The sequence below is a fragment of the Equus quagga genome, chromosome 18 (assembly GCF_021613505.1).
Source record: "Equus quagga isolate Etosha38 chromosome 18, UCLA_HA_Equagga_1.0, whole genome shotgun sequence".
Lineage (NCBI taxonomy): Eukaryota > Metazoa > Chordata > Mammalia > Perissodactyla > Equidae > Equus > Equus quagga.
Window position 1 is genome coordinate 50,077,159 of NC_060284.1, and position 23,046 is coordinate 50,100,204.

General features: G+C 40.6%; 1 protein-coding gene across 6 annotated transcripts in view; it reads left to right on the forward strand.

Moving 5' to 3' along the window:
- PDE4DIP (phosphodiesterase 4D interacting protein) overlaps positions 1–23,046 on the forward strand; it is a 137,189-nt gene that overhangs the window by 32,485 nt on the left and 81,658 nt on the right. For 2 of the 6 annotated variants that reach the window (XM_046645178.1, XM_046645179.1), the window contains exon 5: positions 1,045–1,162. In XM_046645178.1, coding sequence (XP_046501134.1) covers positions 1,045–1,162 — 118 coding nt within the window. Of the gene's footprint in view, positions 1–1,044; positions 1,163–18,242; positions 19,939–23,046 lie in introns of those variants that run through there. The other 4 variants (XM_046645177.1, XM_046645176.1, XM_046645175.1 and 1 more) reach the window with 3 other exon arrangements.

Consider the following 23,046-nt stretch of genomic DNA (forward strand, 5'->3'; position numbering starts at 1 on the left):
ACTATTTTCCTCCCAAGGTGCTATCATTATCTTACACACTTACACAGGAATAATAACAATTGGAAACATTTCATCTAGGACCAGCACGTTTTCTAAGGAAAGGTGTCTCCAGTACTCTAAGACTTACAAGAAACAGCAAGATATGCCTTGCACATAGTAGATGAGGAATAACTGTTGATTTGAACAAATGGTTTGCATACTTCAGCACAGCATGCACAGTCTTCTACAACTTAATCCTGGTCCAAATTTCCAGCCTCTTCTCCAGCCATTTTCTCTTTCCTCCAGTCTTTCCCTCTTTCCCCTTCCAGTGACTCTTCCCCAAATATATTGTATCTTCATGCCTATTCCTTTGTTCATGCTCCTCCCTCCAAGCCTGGAAGATAACCCAGGCTTCATAATCGCTTCTGCTACACTTCTCCCAGACTCTTCCATGTCAAATGAATCACTTCTTCTTTATCTTTCTTCCTACAACTCCACGCAGCCCCAATGTACTATATGGTATATCCCTCTGGAATGGTAGCACATATTACATTCTATTACTGTTATTTGTTTATATATAGCTGTCTTCCCACTCCCCAAACCCTTGGCACACACACCAAAAGAATTTAAGTTTCTACAGAGCAGAGATTGTGCCTCTTCCAACTTTATATTCCCAGTACCTGGTAGAGGGTATTGAGTGTACATAATGGTTACCCAATAATTGTTTCTTGAATGGAACAACAATTACAACAACAACAAAAAACACAACTTCTGAGCCCTTATTCCAAGAGTTACGTGCCTATGGTTGATGGATCCATAGCTTGGCTTCAGGAGGTCTATGAACCCAGTTACAATGTAAGCAAAAAGTCATTTGTGTGTATATTTGGCGGCTGGGGCAGAGAATACATGGCTTACTGAAGAAAAGTATCAGAGAGTTCAGTGACCCAAAAAGTACTCTAGTGGACCATGCAGTCTTTGGAGTGGGCTGAAATATAAAGATAATAATGGTATCCTGACTATGATTGTTGTGCTTACTTTTTTTTTTTTTTTTTTTTTTTGCTACAGAAGAATTGAAGAACTGAGTCAGAGCCTGGCTGCCCAGGAGAAGCTTGTAGAACAGCTATCTCAAGAGAAGCAACAACTGCTACATCTGTTGGAGGAGCCAACTAGCATGGAAGTGCAGGTGAGGTTTGGGCTGTGCTTCCTGAGGCTCTTACTTCATGCTTTCACGAGCCCTACTTCTTTCTATATGTAAGTGTATTGGTTATCCATTACAGTAATGCACTGCTTAACAACAGCATTACATTCTGAGAAGTGAGTCAGGCGATTTGTGGTTGTGCGAACATCATAGTGTACTTACACAAACCTAGCTGGTACAGCCTACTACACACACAGGCTCTTTGGTACTAACCTATGGGACCACTGTCGTATATGCCATCCATCATTGACTGAAACATCATTATGTGGTGTGTGACTATACTGTGTAACAAACTACTAGGAACTTAGGTGTTTAAAGCAACAGACATTTGTTTGTCCACAGTTCCTGTGTGTCAGAAGTCCAGGCATGCCTTAGCTGGGTTTTTTGCTCAGGGCCTGACAAGTCTGAAATCAAGGTGTCAGCCAGGCTGCTTTCTTATCTGGAGCCTCACTGAGGGAATGATCTGCTTCTAAGCTCCCTCAGGATTTTGGAAGAATTTATTTCTCTGTGGCTGTAGAAGTTATGGCAGCTTGCTTTTTCACAGCCAGCAGTGGTGAGAGAGAGAAAAAGAGTATCTGTTGCTTCTCTCACCTCCAGACAGTCTTTTAAGGGGTTTACCTGATTAAGTCAGGCCCACCAGCATACTATCCGTTTTGATTAACTTAAATTCAACTGAGTAGAGACCTTAATTACATCTGCAACATTCCTTAACTTTTGCCATATAACATAGCATAACTATGTAGTGGTATTCCTTCACCTTTGCCATATTCTATTGATTAGAAGCGAGTTACAGGTCCCACCCACACTCAAAGGGTGGGGATTATGCAAAGGTGTGGATACCAGGGGCTGGGGATCATGGGGGCCATCTTAGAATTCTGCCTACCACACTGAGTGGTTTATAACTATACAGAACATGGAATGTGGTTTTAATATTGAAGAGGGAACCCTCACTGCTGTGAAAATAATTGCATCGATGGATATTGTAGTTCTTGGAGGTTACCTCAGAGGGATCTCCCCTCCTCCACTCAACTTTTAATTTACTAAAAAGATACTTTCTAAAGGAACTCTAAGAATATGCCTGTGTTTCAACAATATAGACAATTACCAGGTATTCTTACAGGTCTTAGACCAGTGATAAAGCAAAACGTGCACAGTTTAATTTATTGGCTCACAGATACAAAGGTTGGAGTCAGGATAGAAAGAGCAGTGAGAAGAATGTTTAAAGTGGTGCTTCCCAACCTTTCCTGTGTCACAGTACAAATAGCAAATGATAACATTTATAAGGTGTAGTGGTAAATGGGTGGAGCTTCTCACTTGGAGAGGGCCAGCCTGGGTGCCTAGGCCACAATGAGGGCAGAGGAAATCACTACCTTGGCCACACTTGTAATCCTCTTGGACGTGGCTCCATTTTGGTTGGAAAGCTCTGGTTAACAAACTCAGGCAATGATGTGTATGCGTGTAATTTGACAGAGATGAGTAAAAATTAAAGTTCATAGGCTTTTTCCAAGATACCTATTGAGATATATGGAAGGTTTCTGAAAGGACTCTTGAAAAGATTCCACAACATTTTTTAATTAGAAAGAACTTGGCTGGGAATTGGGAGAATTGGGTTTCTATCCTGATTCTTTCTTTCTTAACTTGTGACTATGGACACACCACTTCTCACCTTCCATATGTATAAAATGGGAAAATTAGCCTGAAGAATCTCCAAAGTGTCCTATAGTTCTGGCATTCTATTATAATGAGTCCAGCATCATTGGAAAAAGTCTATAGTCCCCGAGGTGAGCACTTTGAAAGACATATTACTCAGGTAAATTCTGAAATAAAATCACCCTATTGCTCTAGTTTTTTTTTTTTTTAAAGATTGACACCTGAGCCAATGCCTGTTGCCAATCTTTTTTCTTTCTTCTTCTTCTTCTCTCCAAACCCCCCGCCCCCGCCAACCCAGTACATAGTTGTATATTCTAGTCACAGGTCCTTCTAGTTGTGCTATGTGGGATGCTGCCTCAGCATGGCCTGATGAGTGGTGCTAGGTCTGTGCCCAGGATTTGAACTTGCTAAATCCCGGGCCGCCAAAGTGGAGTGTGCAAACTTAACCACTCGGCCATGGGACCGGCCCCTATTGCTCTAGTTTTATATTTACAGATCATAAATACAGATATATTTTGAACACATACTTATTTTCATCAGTATCTTTGGTAAGTACCGAAGTGGGCATATGTAGTTCAATATTTGCAATCCTGATGAGGGAAATTGGTCTGCTATCAGTTTTCAGAACAGACTTGAAGCACAGAAAGATTATAATTTCAGAGAGACTAAATTATTTATATTCTATTTTAGAGGAATACTTAGAACAAGGATAAATACAGCATCCAGAGGATAATAACATTGCATGGGTAGAAAAAAGAAATGTATCAAGTCACCTTAATTGTACTAAATTGATATGCTTCTTTAGTGTTGCCTGGTACCTCTAAAAATTTACGGTTATTGTTATTAACCAACTCTTTGTACACTGATAAATCTGATCATATTGAGCTATTAATTCTGTAAATCAGTGTTTCCTAACCTCTTTCATAGAAAGTTCATTTTCTTAGGAAATTATTGTGTGTCTGTGGTACTCTGAAGCAAGTGACTGAGGCTGGTCATGGTTGGACTGATTGCCTGTGTCTACCTCGGGACCCATCTACCATCTGAGAGCTGAGCGGATGGCATCTCAGCACAAGGATGGGCCACTCTGAGGCACACTGGCTAGAACACCCAAGTTGGAAAGCTGTGTCACAGGGGACCTCTGACAGGAAGTCCTCTCAGATGTGGAGGACAGAAAGCCTCCCACAGCTCATGTCCTAGTTTCTCCCTTTTGGTCTGTGCCGTATGAAGAAAAAAATTAGGCACTAAGTACTGCCCAGTGTGCACACAATTATTGTATATTATCATTTCTAAAACAGCCCAAAGAGGCCTGGCAGAGGATGCAGCCTTCTAGCAAGCATCCAGATAATCCTCTGAAAACTTCCTTCTTCTCCCAGTGTGTGTTCAGATTCCAAAAGAAAGGACATGGTTTTGGTCACTGTGTTTCTATCTTATATTCTGTGGCCTATACAAAAAGAAATGTTGGAATGATTTCTATAATATCTTGGGAACGTTTAGCCATACTCAAGTGGTACAGATTGCCTTATGGAAGGATACAGTTAAGTCCAAGTTTAGAGAAAGAATCTGATCCTTCAATAACTGATTCTAGTATGAAGTCTCCTGGATTTTAACTAGAGAAGCAAAGTGGGATGAAAGAATGAGCTCAGGTTTTGGAATTTGAATACCAGTGTCAACACTTTTATATACATGGCCTGGGACAAATTACACAACCCCTCCGAGTGCAGTTTCCTCCTCTGTAAAATAGGGATAAAAATACTTAATGTTCAGCTATTTGTAAAGAGCAGAAATGATAGATAAGAAGTGCCTAGGATATTGCTCAAAACATGGTAACTACTATTATCATTGTCCATATGAAGAACCTGAAAGAGAGCTATTCTTAAAATGATTAGGCTATAAGGACATAGTCAATGAGTCAGATATTGCAAACTTCACTCACGTTATAACTACCTTTGTCTTACAAGTGACAAAGACAAAATTAATAAGTATAGCAGTTATTTATTTGTGAGATTAATCGTCACAATTCTCCCTCTGGACCTGTTAGCCTGGAGCATAGAAAAACCATTTTGTAGGCAAAGACCAAACTCAAAATTGTCATTTTTGTTTTTTGCTCAGGAGCAATAACAAGGGAATGTGAACTGTTCAGGGCCAATTGGTCATGATGGGAATTATATCTCACTTTAATCTCCTAGACAAAAGGGAATATCAAAGCACTTTCTATAACATCTTGGGAACATTTAGTCATATTCAAATGATTCAGATTATTATAATATAAAATGTAGAAGTGAATTCATGGAATTTCTTAAATATCTATTTCAAATGTAATTTAAAATATTTATCAATTAATATTCAACAACTTTTCTGTAGTAATAACATCAGAATATCTTGTAGCATTTTCTATGTGCCACACACTTCTTTAAATACCTTATATATTAACTCAAATTAATTTAAGCCTCAAAGCAACCCTGTGAGGTGGATAATGAAATATAAGAAACATAAAAAGAGATTAATTTATAATAAAGTAATATTTATTTAAATATGTAAATTTTTGGGCACAACTGTATTAAAAGATATAAAGAAATAGTCAGGTACTTTTACCTGTATGGGAAATCACTGTGAATGTCACAGTTCAAATGCAATCTGATCCAGGCATGTTATGTTGGCAATCCAAACATGGCAAGGGGCAATGGCAATAGTAATGAGCAAGGGACAATGCCAAGGTGAAAAACTCTTGGTAAATTTCAAAAAAAAAAAAAAAAAAAAAATTTAATTAATTAATTAAATAAATACAATAAAACAGCCCTCCCTTGAATTACATACCAGTTTAATTTGTGGGAAATTCAGGGTATATTGATGTTGTGTTCATATATACAAGAGAATTAAGTCCTAGGTTCAGATGATTATATAAACAATTTTGTGAGTTCCATCAGTGCCCAGTGGAACAATCGAAAGTCATTCAGATTTTGGAACAATGCTTTGTTCTGTCCATTGCAAGTTATCTCACACCCCTTGCCCCACTCATCATTGTGAGGACAAGAAAAATAAGAAACACCCCCACAAATTTCCAAAACGCACTCTAGGATATGGTACAGTTGCTCAGTAAGAATGACTGGTCTTGGGAGTCCTAGCCTTTGAAGGGTTTACAGTACAATAAGAGATTGGTATGTAAACAAAGAACTGACACAGGGTGATAAATGATGAGAGAGAAATATACGTATAGTGCTAAAGGGACCCACAGATGAGAGGGATTAACTCTACCTTTGGAAATCAGAGAAAGCCTTACCTGGAAGTCACCCTTGATCTGGGGTCTTAAAGGCTGAGTACACCAGGCAGAAACTAGGAGAAGGTCATTCTAGGCAGGGGAACAATATATACAGTGGTGTGGAACATAGTTAAGGAATTGGCAGTAATCAATATTACCAAATATATGATAAGTTTTGGAGAATGATAAAATACATTCATAGTAGGAAAGTCCCATGAATATCGAGATAAGGATGTCGTGTATGCAATGAAGAATTAAAAAAAAAACATTAAGCAAGGGGAATAAAAGCTTATGATTTGCATTTTAGAAAAGCAATCCTGGTGGTTGTTTAGACTAAAGATTGACTGACCAGATAATTGATGTTACCTCTTGAGATAGCAAATCATAGTTCGACATAGATATTAACTGCTTCCTCTAGTCCCTTCTGTAAATTAGGTAAAGGTAAAGAATATTATAAAACCAATTATAAAGTACTTCATCTCCCCTCTTTGTGTACAGTAATGTGTGGCAACTCTTGCATTTGTGACACCGGAAGCCTTTGCTGTGAGTGTTACCCTTGTCTGCTAACAGTAGCAGCATCTTAGTTCTACTGTGTTATGCTCAAAGCTTGTCTGCCATGCCACTTCTCAACACAGGAGCCACACTCCTACAGTGTGGAAGGAACAAGTTCAATTTCTCACCTCTGGGCCTGCCCTGCAGAGACTGAAGAACTTCCTTATCCCCAGCAAAGCCATTCCCAGCCCTGGATCCCTTACAGGTGTTGGAGGATGAAGAAGCTTGACTTCTGAGTACTGATTTACTTCCTCCTCCTCTCCCCACCCCTCACAACTGGGAATACCACTGTTGGGCTTTAGAAGAAAGAGAACTCACCAATCTGATGCTGCTGGGTTTGAGTTGTCCAAGTGAAGAATACTCATCTTACCCCACCTCCCATAAACAAGGATTTCTGATGTGATCCCAGTATGAAAGTCCAGACTGGGGTATAATCTCTGAGTACAGGAAGTTTCACTTCAGAGCCTTAATTCTCTCAAATAAGATAGTTTTGATAAAGATCATTTGACTGGATTGATTTTACTACCCCTCTAGCTGTTTTCCTTTTCCATTCTACCAAAGCATTGTACAGCATCCATGTTAGCTGGAGTGTACTTGCACAATACTCATGAACTTCTATGATATAATTAGCTTCACAGAACAACAAAAACTTGGCATGCCACTGATTGACAACCTTCCATGTTTGCTTCCAGTCTCCCATGTCCAGACAGATCGACAGCGTGGTGTAGGGATCAGAGTGCTCAGGAGCTTTTTGATATAGCTGTCATGCAGCAGTAGCTTATCTATATCTTTTTTGCTAGGGACTCTGAAAATCTACGAAAGTGAAGTTTACAGAGCGTTTTTTTTTTTTTTAAAGATTTTATTATTTTCCTTTTTCTCCCCAAAGCCCCCCGGTACATAGTTGTATATTCTTCGTTGTGGGTTCTTCTAGTTGTGGCATGTGGGACGCTGCCTCAGCGTGGTCTGATGAGCAGTGCCATGTCCGCGCCCAGGATTCGAACCAACGAAACACTGGGCCGCCTGCAGCGGAGCGCGCGAACTTAACCACTCAGCCACGGGGCCAGCCCCAAGAGCGTTTTTCTCTTTGTTAGTGAAAGTATCCATAAGGTTGCAAGGGAAAGCTGACAATTGTTCCAGTTATTGATATTATTCCCTTCTACAGAATGGTGGAAGCTTCATCTCAAAGAAGCTTTTAAATGAAACCAGACCTGGAGGGTGTGAAGGCAGGGGGAAGTAATGTACTTGCAGAGGAAGGTCTGGAGGCATTCTTACTTTCTTTCTTTCCTTTTTTTTTTTTTTTCTATTTCCCCCCAATATTTATTAACATGTAATTACACGGTGGTTGGCCTAAAAAAATGAAACAGGACAACAGCATTAGGGAGAGGCATCCATTAAGCAATCAGGACCTTCCTACTCACACAAAGCAGCAGACACTCAAGCCATTGCATTTAAGGCTGGTTTGGCGCCTAATGTAAATAGCGCTGCATGCAGTAAGGCATATTTCCTAAAATAGCAAACATTCAGCGTTACCATGGAGAGATCTGCCGTGGAGTGGAGGCTCAGGCAAGAATGCGCTCTGAATGCTCAAGGCAGAGACTGGAAACCTTGCAGGGATTAGTAGCTCAGGCAGCTCCAGCCAACTTCATGTAAGATTATTTTTAGAGCAGCTTTTCAGTATCTCCTTCTTAAGCTGATGAATGTTGAAGCTGGAGACTCATGTACAAATTCCCATGCAACATCTCTGTCTCCCAGACATAACCTTCATTGGTAACATATCTCAGAAACAGGCCTTATCAGCTAAGATAATCATAGTTCTGACCCCTTGGAGAAGCAATGAGGTTGAAAAATAAGGGGCTTCTCTACAGCCTCATTGAAAATATTTATTGAGCATTTACAATGCACAAGGTACTGTTAGATGAAGGAAGAGGAACACAAAGATGTATAAGGTTTAGTGTCTGCCTTCTAGAGATTACAATCTAATTGGAAGGTAAGAAAGTCTGATGGAAACAAAATACAAGGCAGTAGAGAAAGGAAAAAATCATCGTGGGCTGGAGTGGGCAGCGGAGATTCTGATCTGTAAGGAATGAGTAGAATTTTTAATAAGAGATGAAAAGGAAGGGCATCAATTTATTCACTCCTTCAATGATTATTTAATAGATCTAAGAACATACTGTTCTAAGGACCTCAGAAGATAACAAGCTGAAGTAGGTATGGTTCCTCTTCTTAAGGGCACTTACCAGCTAATGGAAAGAAGGCAATATGGAGAAATGACACAAATTACTGTAGGTGCAAGAAGTGCTTTGGAAGTTCAAAGAAGAGAAAGCTATGTCTTTTGAGGGGATTAAGAAAGGCAGCTTAAAGAAAATACTTGAAGGTCAGGTAGGATTTTGACAGGTGGAGGTGGTCATGTTAGAAAGAATATTCCAAGTAGATGAGATGAAGAGGTAGGGAAATTCAGTATAAGGAAGTAGTAGTTGGAATAGAATATATGTAAGGGGACAGTGAGTTTAGGCTAGAAAAATAGGGTGAAGCTAGAGTCAGAGGGCCTTAGATGGCAGGTTAAGAAGTTTATGATTGATGAGTAAGTCATTAGGTCTCCAGGTTACTGTATAGAAAAGTGATATATCTGAGATCTGTTTTGGAAAGATTAATCTGGAATGAAGACAGAGTAGAGGAGAAAGAAGTTGAGGGGACTAGTTGTTATGGAACTCTATTACTTAAATATGAGTCAGAGTGCAACCAGGAAAGGAAATTTTGTGCTAAGGCAAAAGAATGAAATAAAATTTTAAGATATAATAAACAGTTCATTCATTCATTCATATATTCCAGTCAATGACTATTTATTGAGTGCTTATAAATAGTAAGGATAAGAAGGGCAGAGTCCTTCCCCTAAGGGAGCTTACATTCTAATAAGGGAGACAGATAACCAAGTAATAAAACAAACAAACAAGTAATTGCAAAGTGTGATAAGTATATTGAAGAAAACAAAGAGCAGGGAATGGCAAACTTTTTCTGTAAAAGGTGGTAAAAAGGTAAATTTCTGCAAAAGGTAGTAAAAAAGATAGTAAATAATTTAGACTTTGCAGGTCATAAGATTTCTGCCACTGTAGCACAAAAACAGCCATACACAATACATAAAGGACTTGGCATGACTGTGTTCCAATAAAACTTTATTTACAAAAACAGATGGGGACCGGATTTAGCTCGGAGTCCATAGTTTGTTGACCCTAATAGAGACTTAGGAGGAAGGAGGGGGAGGCACTATAGGTAAGGGGAAGATGGCAATCAAGAGTTCAGTCATTCCTATGGTAGTTTTGAGATGTCTCTGACACATACATATGCAAATACAAATAAGTAATTGGCTATTTGAGAGTTGAACTCAGAGGAGAATTCTGAGATTAAGATATTCTTTTAGTGGTTCTGATCACCATTTCCAACATGTGTTTTGGGGCGGGGTGGGATGGGGGGTGGGGCTTCCCACACTTCACAACACCTACTGGCGTCTGAGAATTCAACTCACTTCTGAAATGATCTATGCAGATATAGCATCAGATCCCACAAGTTAAGGGTTCAGTCTTACAAGACTGTCTCCCGCCCCCTTCAGACACCAGTCGCAAGCCCAGGTTACCACCTGTGTTTCTGACCAACTGGCGGTTCCAACAACCTCCTCCTAGGTCTTCAGTACCAGTTGCAAGTCCAGATTGTTACCTGTACTTCTGACCAACTGACTATAAATCAGAGCTTCCCACAATCCACTCCTTGGGTTTGATTAATTTGCTAGAGCAGCTCACAGAACTCAGAAAAACATTATACTTACTAGATTGCCGGTTTATTGTAAAAGGTTACAACTCAGAAACAGCCAGATGGAAGAGATGCATAGGGCAAGGTATGTGGGAAGGGGCATGGAACTTCCACACCCTGTCCAGGCAGGCCACTCTCCCAGAATTACCAATTCGGATGCTCTGCAAACCCAGTCCTTTTGGGTGTTTATGCATAGGCATGATTGATTAAATCATTAGCCACTGGTGATTGATTCAACCTCCAGTCACTCTCCCCCTCCCCAGAAGTTGGGTGGGGAGTGGGGTAGAAGGCGACTGAAAGTTCCAACCTACTAATCACGTGGTTGGTTTCTCTGGAAACCAGCCCTTAGGTGACCTAAGGGCATTCTAAAAGTCACTTCATTAATATAACAAAAACCTTTGCCACTCTCATCACTTAGGAAATTCCAAGGGTTTTAGGATCTCTGTGCCAGAAACAGGATGGACACCAAATATATATTTCATTTTTTTTTTTTTAAAGATTGGCACCTGAGCTAACATCTGTTGCCAATCTTCTTTTTTTTTCTTCTTCTTCTTTTTCCCAAAGCCCCCCAGTACATAGTTGTATATCCTAGTTGTGAGTGCCTCTGGTTGTGTATGTTTCTTACTATAAATCACCATATCACAGATATAAATTTGGAAGTTACTGGTATAAAGATAGGAAAGGATGAGATGACACTGAAAGAGAATGAAAAGAAAGAGCTGAAAAGGGTCTAGGACTGAGCCTCAGTGAACACCTACAAAAGTTTCGTAGCGGGTATGAGTCTTACTCTGAATTCACAAATTCAGTCATGCAGGAAATAGCACATTTCTTTACTTTGTTTAAATCAATTTAATGTTACCCTGAGTCCCTATCCTGATCAGGCTGGTGGGAAATTAAATTTCATCCATTTGGTACTTCCTCCTCCCCACTCTCTCAGTTACGTGAAGGTGAAGGTCCCTAGGTTTTATCAGGTGCCAAAGCATTAAGGAGACTACTCTCATCATTGGCCCACCACTGAAGCACCCATGCCCTGGCACTCATGGTTCTGCCAACACTAACAGCTTGCTACATTGGAATCTTTTTGGAGCAGAACCCCTTGACCTAGAGTCTGGCCTGTCCAAGTCACCCATTGCCTTCTCCCCCCAGGGCCTGCTGCCTCCCCAGGGCACTGATATGGAATGGAGGTGGGTCCTTGTTACTCTTTGACCCCCAGTCTCTTTCCCATCTGGGTGAAAGCTCACTCTCTCTTCTTTTATTGACCTCAAAGACATTTGTCTCTCTCCTCTCCCCCCTGGGACACTTGGCTTAATCTTCTCATTTGGTTTAGAATTTTTTAAGAGTCAGGAAATGCATTTGACTTCAGCCTCTGCTCTTTACCCTTCAAAAACTCTTAGTCAAGGGACTGCTAAGGGCCTGACCATTAGACCAGAAAAGAGGGAGACGGGTGTACGGGTAACAAAACAAATTTAAATCCAAAAATTTACCCTGTCACTATCTGGTTAGATAAGAAGTATGAGATGAAGCTGAAAAGTAGATTAGGATATTTTTGTAGAGATATTTAAGTGCTAAGCTAAGGTTTTGGGTTTCATCCAATAGGTAGTGGACAGTGATGGATCTTTACTATGAATGTCCTGGAAATAGTGTGCAGAATGATTAGAGGGGTAAGCTTCTAGGGCTGTGTGATGTCAACCTACACAAACAGAACCCAGTTTAAGAGGCAAAGCATTTGTTCGGGATCAAATAATTGTAATTGAGGGAGCATAGATTCAGGTAGAAACCCAAATAGTGTCCTGATTACAGGAGAGGGGCTTAGGGTTTTTATGGGAAAAAGGGAGGATGAGGCGAGTTGTGTTAAAGAAATGTTCATTGGTGTTGGGTAAGGTGAGGCTAGATTTGTACTTCATGGATTGACCTGAGGTTGATCTTCCGGAAAAGGCTAGACTTGTACTTCAATGATTGGTTAGTAATCCTGTCATCAGCAAAATCCAATTTCATCAGTCCTTACAGACAGGATATTCTTGTCCTTACTGACTTCTTGGAACGCTAGTGGTTTGGTCCAGTTTACAAGATAAAACAAGACATGCAAGGCAATTCCTCTGAAATGGCTGCTCTGGCTCTATTTTAATATGGCTCCACTCATGTCGTCTTTCACAGTGACGTGATTCAGGTTTCAAGAACCTGAAATGAAAAGTGTAGTGAAAATGTTAAGAAACATTTCTCAACATGCAAGAGATGTTCAGAAAAAGGATTGGAAAGAATTTAGTGTCTGGCTTGACAGGGAATGATTCTGGGGAATTAAAGGTAACAACTCTGAAGTTGCCAAATCAACCCTGTTACGGAAAATATGCCTGACCGCATCTCTCTTGCTGATCTCTCTCTAGCTTTTGACCGTGTTAACCATCCCTCTCATTCTTCTTCTTCTTCTTTTTTTTTTTTGAGGAAGATTGGCCCTGAGCTAACATCCATGCCCATCTTCCTCTACTTTATATGTGGGACACCTGCCACAGCATGGCTTGATCAGTGGTACGTAGGCCTGCACCCAGGATGCGAACTGATGAACCCCGGGCTGCCGAAGCAGAACATGCGAACTCAACCACTGTGCCACCGGGCTGGCCCCCATCCCTCTCATTCTTGAGATTCTGTCTCCCTCTTACGTGTGCTTTGATTGCAGAAGAGTTCCACTTAGTTTTTCCATTAGTTTTCTCGATCACCTAAACTCAGCATGTCCCCAGTCAAAATTTTTCACTTTTCTAAATGGACTCTTCCGACTCCCACATTTTTGTTCATTTAGACCATTTCTTCTATCAGTCTTCCAGACCAAAAACCTTAGCTCCATTTTTAACCCTTTCTTTTCCTTCATCCTCTCTGCATGTATGTCATCAAGTCCTGCTTTTCATTCCTTCAAAATGATTCTCATATTTACCACTTTTTTTCCATTTCCACACCAGACCTTTCTTACCCACATATGAATAATTGCAGTGGCTTTTTAGCAGGTCTTCCCATAACCATCCCATAATCTCTCCCTGAAACTCCAATCCATCCAAGTGCCTGGCTCATCTTCCTAAAATAAAGTTTTCATCATGCCATAACAGTAAGTCCAAATTCTTTTGCCTTTGCCAAACATTAACCAAATTTTAGTTGCCAAGGCCCTCCATAGTACCACAGCTGAATGTCTGGCTTACAGCTGGCCCTTCATACACGCTCTTTGAATGAGCAATTATAGCGGATAAGATGTATGGCGTAGGATGAACCTGGTCATTCAAATGTCAAACAAAATCTCCCCTTAGCTGCAGCCTAGCACTGTGTTTAAACCGAACTTTCCAAGACTTCTGCTGATGCTGTTTTCTTTTTCTGGAGTCCCTTCCTTTGTTTCTTTCATTCTAAGACCCATCTCAAGTGCCACTCTTACCCGCTTCAACTATATTAGCCCATACTAATCTCAACTTTCGTGCACTGACATTGAATTCAAATCAGTACCATTTAGTTTACCAATAAATTGTTTTAATCATAGTATGCACATTTTCTCCCCTTCAAATAAACTGAAATCTCACTGAAGACAGAGAAAAGACATACTGAGATTGCATAGATTCTGGCTCATTGGTTGATTGATTTAACGTATAATTTAAAATTCACTTCAACAGCTATGGGTATTTAATAACTTAACTTGAAAGACTCTTGTTTACTATTTTAAGATGTATTCTGCTGATAGCCCTATTAAGGCAATCTGTAGTTGAACTGGAAATCTCCTGGCTTTCAAACGAGTGTTTCGAAATGCTGTGTTATTAGTTAACGCAAAGCATAATTGTTTCTGGTTTCTTAAAGATTTCCAACCAGCACAGGGAAATCATGCACATGCTTGTGGTGTTACCATAAATCCCAATGGGCTTTACTTTGATATTCTTCCATTTCCTCTTCTGCTTTAACTTCTCTGCCAGAATCTCTTCTTTTTTTTTGGCATAGTTTTTAGTAATTAGAACAGCTATTTCCAATGTCATAACTAGGGCAATGAAACCTAATGCAACTGGTTTAGGACAAGGGGATTTTCCACCTCTCAGATTCTTTTGGAAACTCCCTTCCAGCTCAGAATTAGGTCTTAGAAACATTACAACACAGGGGGTACAAAAGTGGCTACAGTTCTAAGAGATACTTCTTAGGCCCCACAATCTAGAGATCAAAATAGAGATAGTGCCAAACGTCCCTACCATAATAATACTTAGGAATCTTATTCCAAATGGGGATACAGTTCTCCAAATTCAACAATTTTGTAACTAGTTCTTCATCATTGATGGGTGTTTCCATTTATCTGCAGAACTTCTAATCTTTTGACTGAGATTTTTCTGAATACAGTTTAGGATAGTTCTAATTCAGTAGTTTTCAAAGTGTAGTTCCCAGACGGCAGCATCAGCAAGATCTGGGAATTTGTTAGGAATTCTTGGGCCCACATCCCAGAGCAACTGAATCAGAAACTCTAGGAGGTAGGTCCCAGCAATCTGTTTTAAACTATCTTTTTTTGGGGGGGGGGGGGCGGTGAGGAAGATTGGCCTTGAGCTAATATCTGTTGCTAGTCCTCCTCTTTTTGTTTTTCTTTTTTGAGGAAGATTAGCCCTGAGCTAACGTCATCCGCCGCCAATCCTCCTCTTTTGCTGGGGAAGATTGGCTCTGAGCTAACACCCATACCCATCTTCCTCTACCTTATATGTGGGATGCTTGCCACAGCGTGGCTTGATAAGCAGTGCATAGGTCCTAGGTCTGTGCCTGGGATCTGAACCAGTGAACCCCAGGCAGCTGAAGTGGAGCGTGTGAACTTAACTGCTATGCCACTAGGCCAGCCCCAGGATGTACTGATTTGTATATGGCTTGTTTCTCTTAACACGTTTTTGAGATTCATTCATGTTGTGGGTATCAGAGTTCATTCTTTTTTATTGCTGGTTAATAGTGCATTGTATAAATATACCAAAATGTGTTTATCCTACTTTTTTCTTAGTAACACTTTTTTTCTTAACATAAATGCAATACATGCTTATTTATAGAATACAAATGAAAATTACAAAATGCAGATGAGGAAGGAAGAAAATAAGTATCCATAATTCCATTCTCTAGACATAATCACTATTTAATAACTTGTATATCCCCTTTGAACTATTGTTTATATAAGTTGTCCACAGATATATAATATCTAATATTTAACACATATATTACAAACATTCTCATTTTAGGTTCAAGTTTTACCACTTAGATTCTGATATTAGTGTGTTAAATTGGCACAATTCTTAGTTTTAACTATAGAATATTCTGTTTTAAAAATTTTTTAAATAATACATAAATACACATTCATTGCCAAAAATTCAAAGGATACATTGTATATAGAATAAAAGTAAATGTTCCTGTTCAGCCCTCCATTTTTCTTGCCTCTCCATAGGTAGCCAGTGTTAAATAAAATCTTGACCAAGATGATCTTGATAAAGACCATGAAGTGCTGAATTTATCACATAATTTTTCTGTTTTATTTTTTAATTTTATTTTCAAATTTTGTCATCTATACACCAGTGATCTTTCAGTTGGGATTAAATTATTTTATAATACCAAATAATCATGTTAGGACTAGTTCTAATACTATAATTTACTATCCACTTCTTGAGAAATGGTTTTTAAATATTTTCTCTAGGACTGAATAGAGTGCTATCTTAAGATTCTCTTTGATTGTTGAGTGGTTTATTCCTATCTGTTGTTGGAAGCCTAGATATATATAGATCTCTCATTCAGTATGTTGAGCTTTACTTATAGCAAGCATATTTATCCTTCAATGGGAAATGTCTTTTCAGCGTTTGTACTGACTTGCACTTGTGCACTAGGCTATCTACATATTGTTAGTAAAATTTAGAGACTGCGGGTCAGATGCAAAATCTTAAGGAATAGAGAATAATGCAAAGTATTATTTTGAATTTGCTCCTGAAGAGCGCTTGTTTCCTTAATTACTTTGTTTCATGAGTATTTTCCCCAATAGCAAAAATGTGGCTTGCATTGACTGTCAAAGATGAGGCCTTGATTAATGTCTTAATTGGCACTTTCATGGACCTTTGAGTCCTTGCTGCTCTTTAGGACAATACTTAAGACAGGGTACAGCAGGTAAGTGTCCTGGCAGGCAGTCTGTCTGTCAGTAGGGTGAGTCCAGAAACTCTTTGCCTATCTATAGTTTGCTGTGTATTCTAGACTATTGTTTCATTTCTTCTGGCTTTGAAGCTCATATACCTAGACGCAGGCAAAAATGCAGCTCTAGTGAGTTTTACTTGGAACTCTATTTTACCTTCTTGGTTTTAGGGCCAGAACCTCCATATTTAGGTGAAATCACATATACCAAGTTGTGTAACCTATGAAGCCCAAAGCTGTAAGGCCAGTCCTTCTCTCTCACGATGGAGCTACTAAGATTTTGTTTTGGTGATTAAATAAGAGAACAATGCAATCTATGTGTGAAGTCCCCCATAAAGTTTTAAAATTACTTTAAAATATTCCCTTTATTATAATATTAAAATAACAAATATTAGCTATTATTTAATGAGCCAAACATTGTTAAAGTACTTCCTCCAAATCATCTCATTTAATCCTCAGTAAGAAGTTTGCTGGTTTATTATGAGCTCTCATTGAAGGCATTTGGGTATCTTCAAGCTTAGGAGTATGGGCTCTGTCCTGGAGATGAGGTTCAGAAATATTTAGACTGTTGCTGGCCTTATTAGCTCACAAGGTCAAGTTGGTGAGATTTAGCATTATTGTAACTGGGAACTGTCCTGCTCTGGGGAACTCCAGCTGATCTCTGGGATTGTTTTCCCCTCCCAACTGGTTTCTGCATGCCTCTCAAGCGAGGGAGAAAATTCTTTATTATAAATGGTCGTTGGCACCTGGATTCCACCTAGAGAGAGCTCCAGCTTCCCCCTACTTTTTGTGTGCATTACAAGTTCTATACCCAACACTGCATAGTGTTGAATAAGACAGGATACTAGCTGAAGTCAGTGAAATTCCCAGCCCTATTTCTGCAGAGGGCAGCACTCCCTGACACTCTGGACTCACTCAAGGAAACTAGGTCTTTTGTTCTAGTGTTTGTCTACCCTTCCCACCCCCAAAATAAACACTGCAGTCTTCCTGAACCTGAAAGAGAATTCGATGATGGTAATCTACTCTCAGGTATCTACATTCTTGAAAAAGTCCCTTTTTTCTCTTATTATCTTCAAAATCTTGGTTAACAAGCTGCAGTCACGTGGTATCTGTTGGACTCTTTCTCAGGTGACTGCTTTGTGCCCTCTTGATTTCTTTTCTAAAAAAGGGCAAATTATCCAGGGGTGCTGAACCACCCCCTCGCCCTCAAACATCGCGAGAGGAGAAACAGGTCTTCTTTTCTAGATACTCCCAATGGTCGAGGGACAGGTTGAACCGAACCTCCTAAAATCCGCCCTACCTGCCCCCTCTGCTTTTATCCACCCTTTCTCCCAGCCTGTGACCACAGCCCCAGGGCCTTTTAATCCCGGCAGTGAACTGGGTAGGGCGAAACGGTGGGTCTGCAGGCGGGAGGGAGGCGGCGCGCAGCGGTACCTAGTGGCGCTGCCAGGCTGCTTCATCCAGAGTACGTGGCAGTACTCGTGGAGAGGGAGGGAGGGGAATCGGCTTTCTCCTCCCCACGCAGAGCCTCGGGACATCCCCCAGGGGCAGAAGGGAGGATCTACGAGGGAACTGGTGCGCTTTTTTGGTGAAGTCTTAATAGATGAAAGCGGCGTGGCAGCGGTTAGCGTCCATGCTGCTCTCCACCCGGTACCCATTGTGAGCCAGGTCTGCGTTCCACCGCGAGGAGCAGTGACTGGATTTGGGGTAAGGGGTACACACTCGCCAGTCCGCATGCGCAGAGCGGGGAGCCGGCCTGCGGACTACAGCTCCCAGAGGAACGTGCCGGTGGCCGCAGGCGCGGAGCTGCTGGCGCCATCTTGAAACCTGGCCCTCCATCTCTGAGTCTTTGCGTCAGCAGCGGGCGGCCGCTAGTGTACCGCGAACTCAGCCTGCTGAAAGGGAGGACGTTGAGGACGCGGCGGCTGGCGGGAGAGACAGCTGGAGGAGACAGGGCAGGTTCCGCGCGCGGCCTGCGCCGCTGTCACTCAGCATCCCCCGGAGGCGTTTCTACGCCCGCCTCCTCCCCGAGGGGCGGGGCTGACCACTCTGGTACCCACTGCGGGCGCGAGGGTGGCAGAGGTGCGCACCTGCAGAGTGGGGACCCCACCCGGCTGTGCCATGCCGGCCAGAGGCCACCGAGGCGGGAGAGGGAGCGCAACCAAGTGCCAGTGAGTGATCACCGCGCAGCAGTCGCCTTCGGGAAGCTCGGCAACCGCTAGGAGGGAAGATGAAGGAGGTTTGCAGGATCTGTGCCCGGGAGCTGTGTGGAAACCAGCGGCGCTGGATCTTCCACACTGCATCCAAGCTCAACCTCCAGGTTCTGCTTTCGCACGTCCTGGGCAAGGATGTCTCTCGCGATGGCAAAGCCGAGTTTGCTTGCAGCAAGTGTGCTTTCATGCTTGATCGGATCTATAGATTCGACACAGTTATTGCCAGGATCGAAGCCCTTTCTATTGAGCGTTTGCAGAAGCTGCTGCTGGAGAAGGACCGCCTCAAGTTCTGCATTGCTAGCATGTATCGGAAGAATAACGATGACGCTGGCGCGGAGACCAAGGCGGGGAATGGGACGGTTGACATTTCCGGTTTACCCGATGTAAGATACTCTGCGCTGCTCCAGGAAGACTTTGCCTATTCGGGGTTTGAGTGTTGGATAGAAAATGAGGATCAGATTCAGGAGCTACACAGCTGTCATGCTTCGGAAGGCCCTGGAAACCGACCCAGGAGATGCCGTGGTTGTGCAGCTTTGCGGGTTGCTGATTCTGACTATGAAGCCGTTTGTAAGGTGCCTCGAAAGGTGGCCAGAAGTATCTCGTGTGGCCCTTCTACCAGGTGGTCCACCAGCATCTGCACTGAAGAACCAGCATTGTCTGAGGTTGGTCCACCGGACTTACCAAGCACAAAGGTACCTCCAGATGGAGAAAGCATGGAGGAAGGGACACCGGGATCTTCTGTGGAATCTTTGGATGCAAGTGTCCAGGCTAGTGCTCCACAACAAAAGGATGAGGAAACTGAGAGAAGTGCAAAGGAACTTGTACAGTGTGACTGCTGTTCGGATGAACAGGCTCCACAGCATATGTGTCACCACAAGCTGGAGCTAGCTCTTAGCATGATTAGAGGTCTTGATTATAAGCCCATCCAGAGTCCCCGAGGGAGCAAGCTTCCTATTCCAGTGAAATCCAGCCCACCTGGAGCCAGGCCTGGCCATATCATGACAGATGGAGTTAGTTCCGGTTTCCTTAACAGATCTTTGAAACCCCTTTACAAGACACCTGTGAGTTATCCTTTGGAGATTTCAGATCTGCAGGAGCTGTGGGATGATCTCTGTGAAGATTATTTGCCACTCCGGGTCCAGGTAGACAAAATGGCAACATGGTACCTTTCTGATCATAGTTAGCTGGCCTCAGGCATCACATAATTTGTCTAGGTGAAGGTTAATAATATTCCAGACTGGAGGAAGTTAATCATTGGACCCCTTTTTTGCTGCACCTTTTGCTTGTGTCCCATTTAGTAAATGTGATTCACACTAAAATAATTTGCTTTTCACAATCCTCTTTGTAAAATATCTGTTGTCTTCCTGTTAATTATCAAAATTACACCTTTTAGAGACAAAAAGATAAAGACTCCTAATTCATTTTTACCCTATAAAAAGATATTTAGTCTTTGGCACTAGAATTCTTGCCTCTTACCTCTTTTTTGGTTTTTTCCCCCCCCCTTCTTTTTTGGTTTTGTTTTCATTTTTAGATATATGGTTTTTTCTCCCATTCTGTAAGTGAGTGAGTTCTCCCTGGAACGTTAAGCCTTTCATCCCCAGATATGCCTTAAACTGATTAGAGCATAGGGGAAAGTTTTGGGGAAAATCTATTAATCCACCAAAGTATTGTAACATCTGGGCAGTATTTATAATAAATTAATAGGTCATTTGAGGAATAATGATGACTTGTTCATAAAAGAGACTTGGGAATGCAAGTGTTGTCATTTAAAATGTTAAGATGAAAATTATTCACAGCCCCTTTGTCTAGTGAGCTGTTTTTAGAAGATATTAGATATTAAGAAAGGTTCATCCATTATTGGGTGATAGGGTTTCATTCATCATACTCTTTTGAATTTCTTAATGACTGGAAGATGGCAGTTGATCTTAATTTAAGCTATTCATATCTGCCCAACTGATTTTATACGAACCTTTTAAATTCAACTGTATACAGGGACCTGACAGATGCTATTTTGTTTCTACAGCAACAGTAAATGTTAGGTTCAATTAACTTTGTGAAACATCTGATATGTTTTACATGATACAAATTCTTTAGTGTTACCATTACAAAAGTAGACAATCTAGAAGGCATTTTTTGAAAGCCTGCTACCGGTCAACATCGTCCTAGAAATGCAGAGCTTGATAATAAATGAAATTGTGGATTGTCACTTGATATTTTTGAAAAGTAGTTCTATTATATATAAAATCTGCATCACAATAAGAACTTAAGCAAAAAATGGAAGAAATTTGTAAATTTACACAAATTGTCAGAAACAGCCTATATGAAAGTGTTATGAAATAAGTATAAATAGGAGAAAGTTTTAAAATGTGTTTTCATTTGTATAAAATGGTAAGTATTAGTATGCCTGATGCTTGTGTACTTCTTTTCTTTCGCTTCCTTTTCTTTCAGTGGAGCCTCACAGCTAAATTTGGGCATTACGGTATTTCTGTGACCAGACACATAGATGTCATAAATTAAATATGGTGTTTTCATATTAGGATCTAAAAGTAGTCTGGGCAGGATGGGTGGGAAATAAGCTTTTTCCCCTCTCAAATATGGCCAATATTGTAGAAAGGTAAAGACTTAGAAAATTACAGGCAAAACAAAAGGAGTTTTTTGTCTCTATTTAATTAAAAATGCTATCTTTCGGTGCCTGAACTCAACAAATTTTGGAGTTGGGAATGATTTTAAAGATCATCTCATTCAGGCTCTCAGTTTAGAGATATGGAAAGCTCATGGTTTAAATAGCTTAGCCCAGGCAAGAGCTGAAGATTCCCAACCATTCTCAGCCAAGACCTTGTAATTCTGTGTATTAAACCACATTGCCTGATGTACATTGGATTAAATAAGTACTTATTTTAAATGAAGAGCCTTCTTTGTATAACCTGAGGATTCCAGAAGGATTCTTTAGTGATTCTGTGAGGAAAATTATCATCCTGATGAGCATATTTATACTATGGTAACTGTATCTTTAGGTCAAGTCACTTTACTTCTCTAAATTTGGACCTTCGAAAAGTAGACCTTTAAAACAGTAGTGTATGACCTTTCTCCTGTCACCTGGCTTACATACTTTACTGTCTGTAGAATAATAAAACTTCAAGAGGGGGGAGAAAATAAGATTCAGCTTGAAGAATCATGGTGTTTAATTACTGTGCCATTTTCTCAAATGATTAGGGATGTGGAGGAATTAGATAAATTGGGCTCAAAGTGTTTGTAAATAAAATGTGTATCTTGGATCTGTGATCTATTGTTTAAGTCTGGTTGACTTTTAAGCTCCTTAAGCCCTGTTGTGCTTTATGGCAAAACCAGAGCTAAGTGGGACAAAGGCAGACTGGTTTTTGTCTATTTCTTTGAACGAATGTGGAAAGAAGAGAAATAAATGTAAGTTACTTTTATTAGTTCTCTTTTTAGTTTGTAGAAAGAAAAAACCATGAAAGCAAAAGAATTTCCTTTAGCTAAATTCTATTACAAATGCAAAGCAAAGCTCTTGTCTTAAAGAGCGAGATTGTTCTGTAAGATCACTTTGATTCCTTTGTTTAATCCTCCACTTACCGCATTCTGTGCACTATTAAATGTCACCATCGGCATTCCTCCTGATTGCTTTTCTTCTTTCCCTCTTTCCTTCTTACTTTCTTATATTAGAGAACAATGCAACAGAGTAGTTCTCCTGCTCACTAATTTTCTGATATTACACAAGTTGATTTATTTGCCTTCTACAGAATTTATACCTGAAGACCCAGGGTTGTTCAGATATGTAAAGAAAGGTTTGAAGCCTTATTCCAGCTGGTAATTTCCTTCTTTATTGTCTGGCTTTTCTGAACTAGAAAAGCTATGATAGGAGGGGTGTGGTCCCTTGGTAAACATCAATTTAGCTCTGACCCATGTGCAGTTTCCTTTTCTATCTAAATTCAAAGAAAAGGAGCTCTTTATTTCAAGTGTTGCAATGCTAAGGTCTGCTCCTGTGTGACTGTGGTAAATTCATCCCTCCCATAGCTTAGCTCCGTAACCTAATCAGGCCCCTTGAAAAGTGTAAGCATTAGATGCTGGTCAAAGATTAGGCCTTTAATTTTATACTACTTGATGGTTCTTGTGTATCTTCTATTATTAACAGTAGGATAGAAAATTACAGCAGTTTGAGATCTATGACTTACTATTGTGAGGACTAGGAAAGTGCCAAGAAGAATGCTGGTAACCCAGAGATCTAAATAACT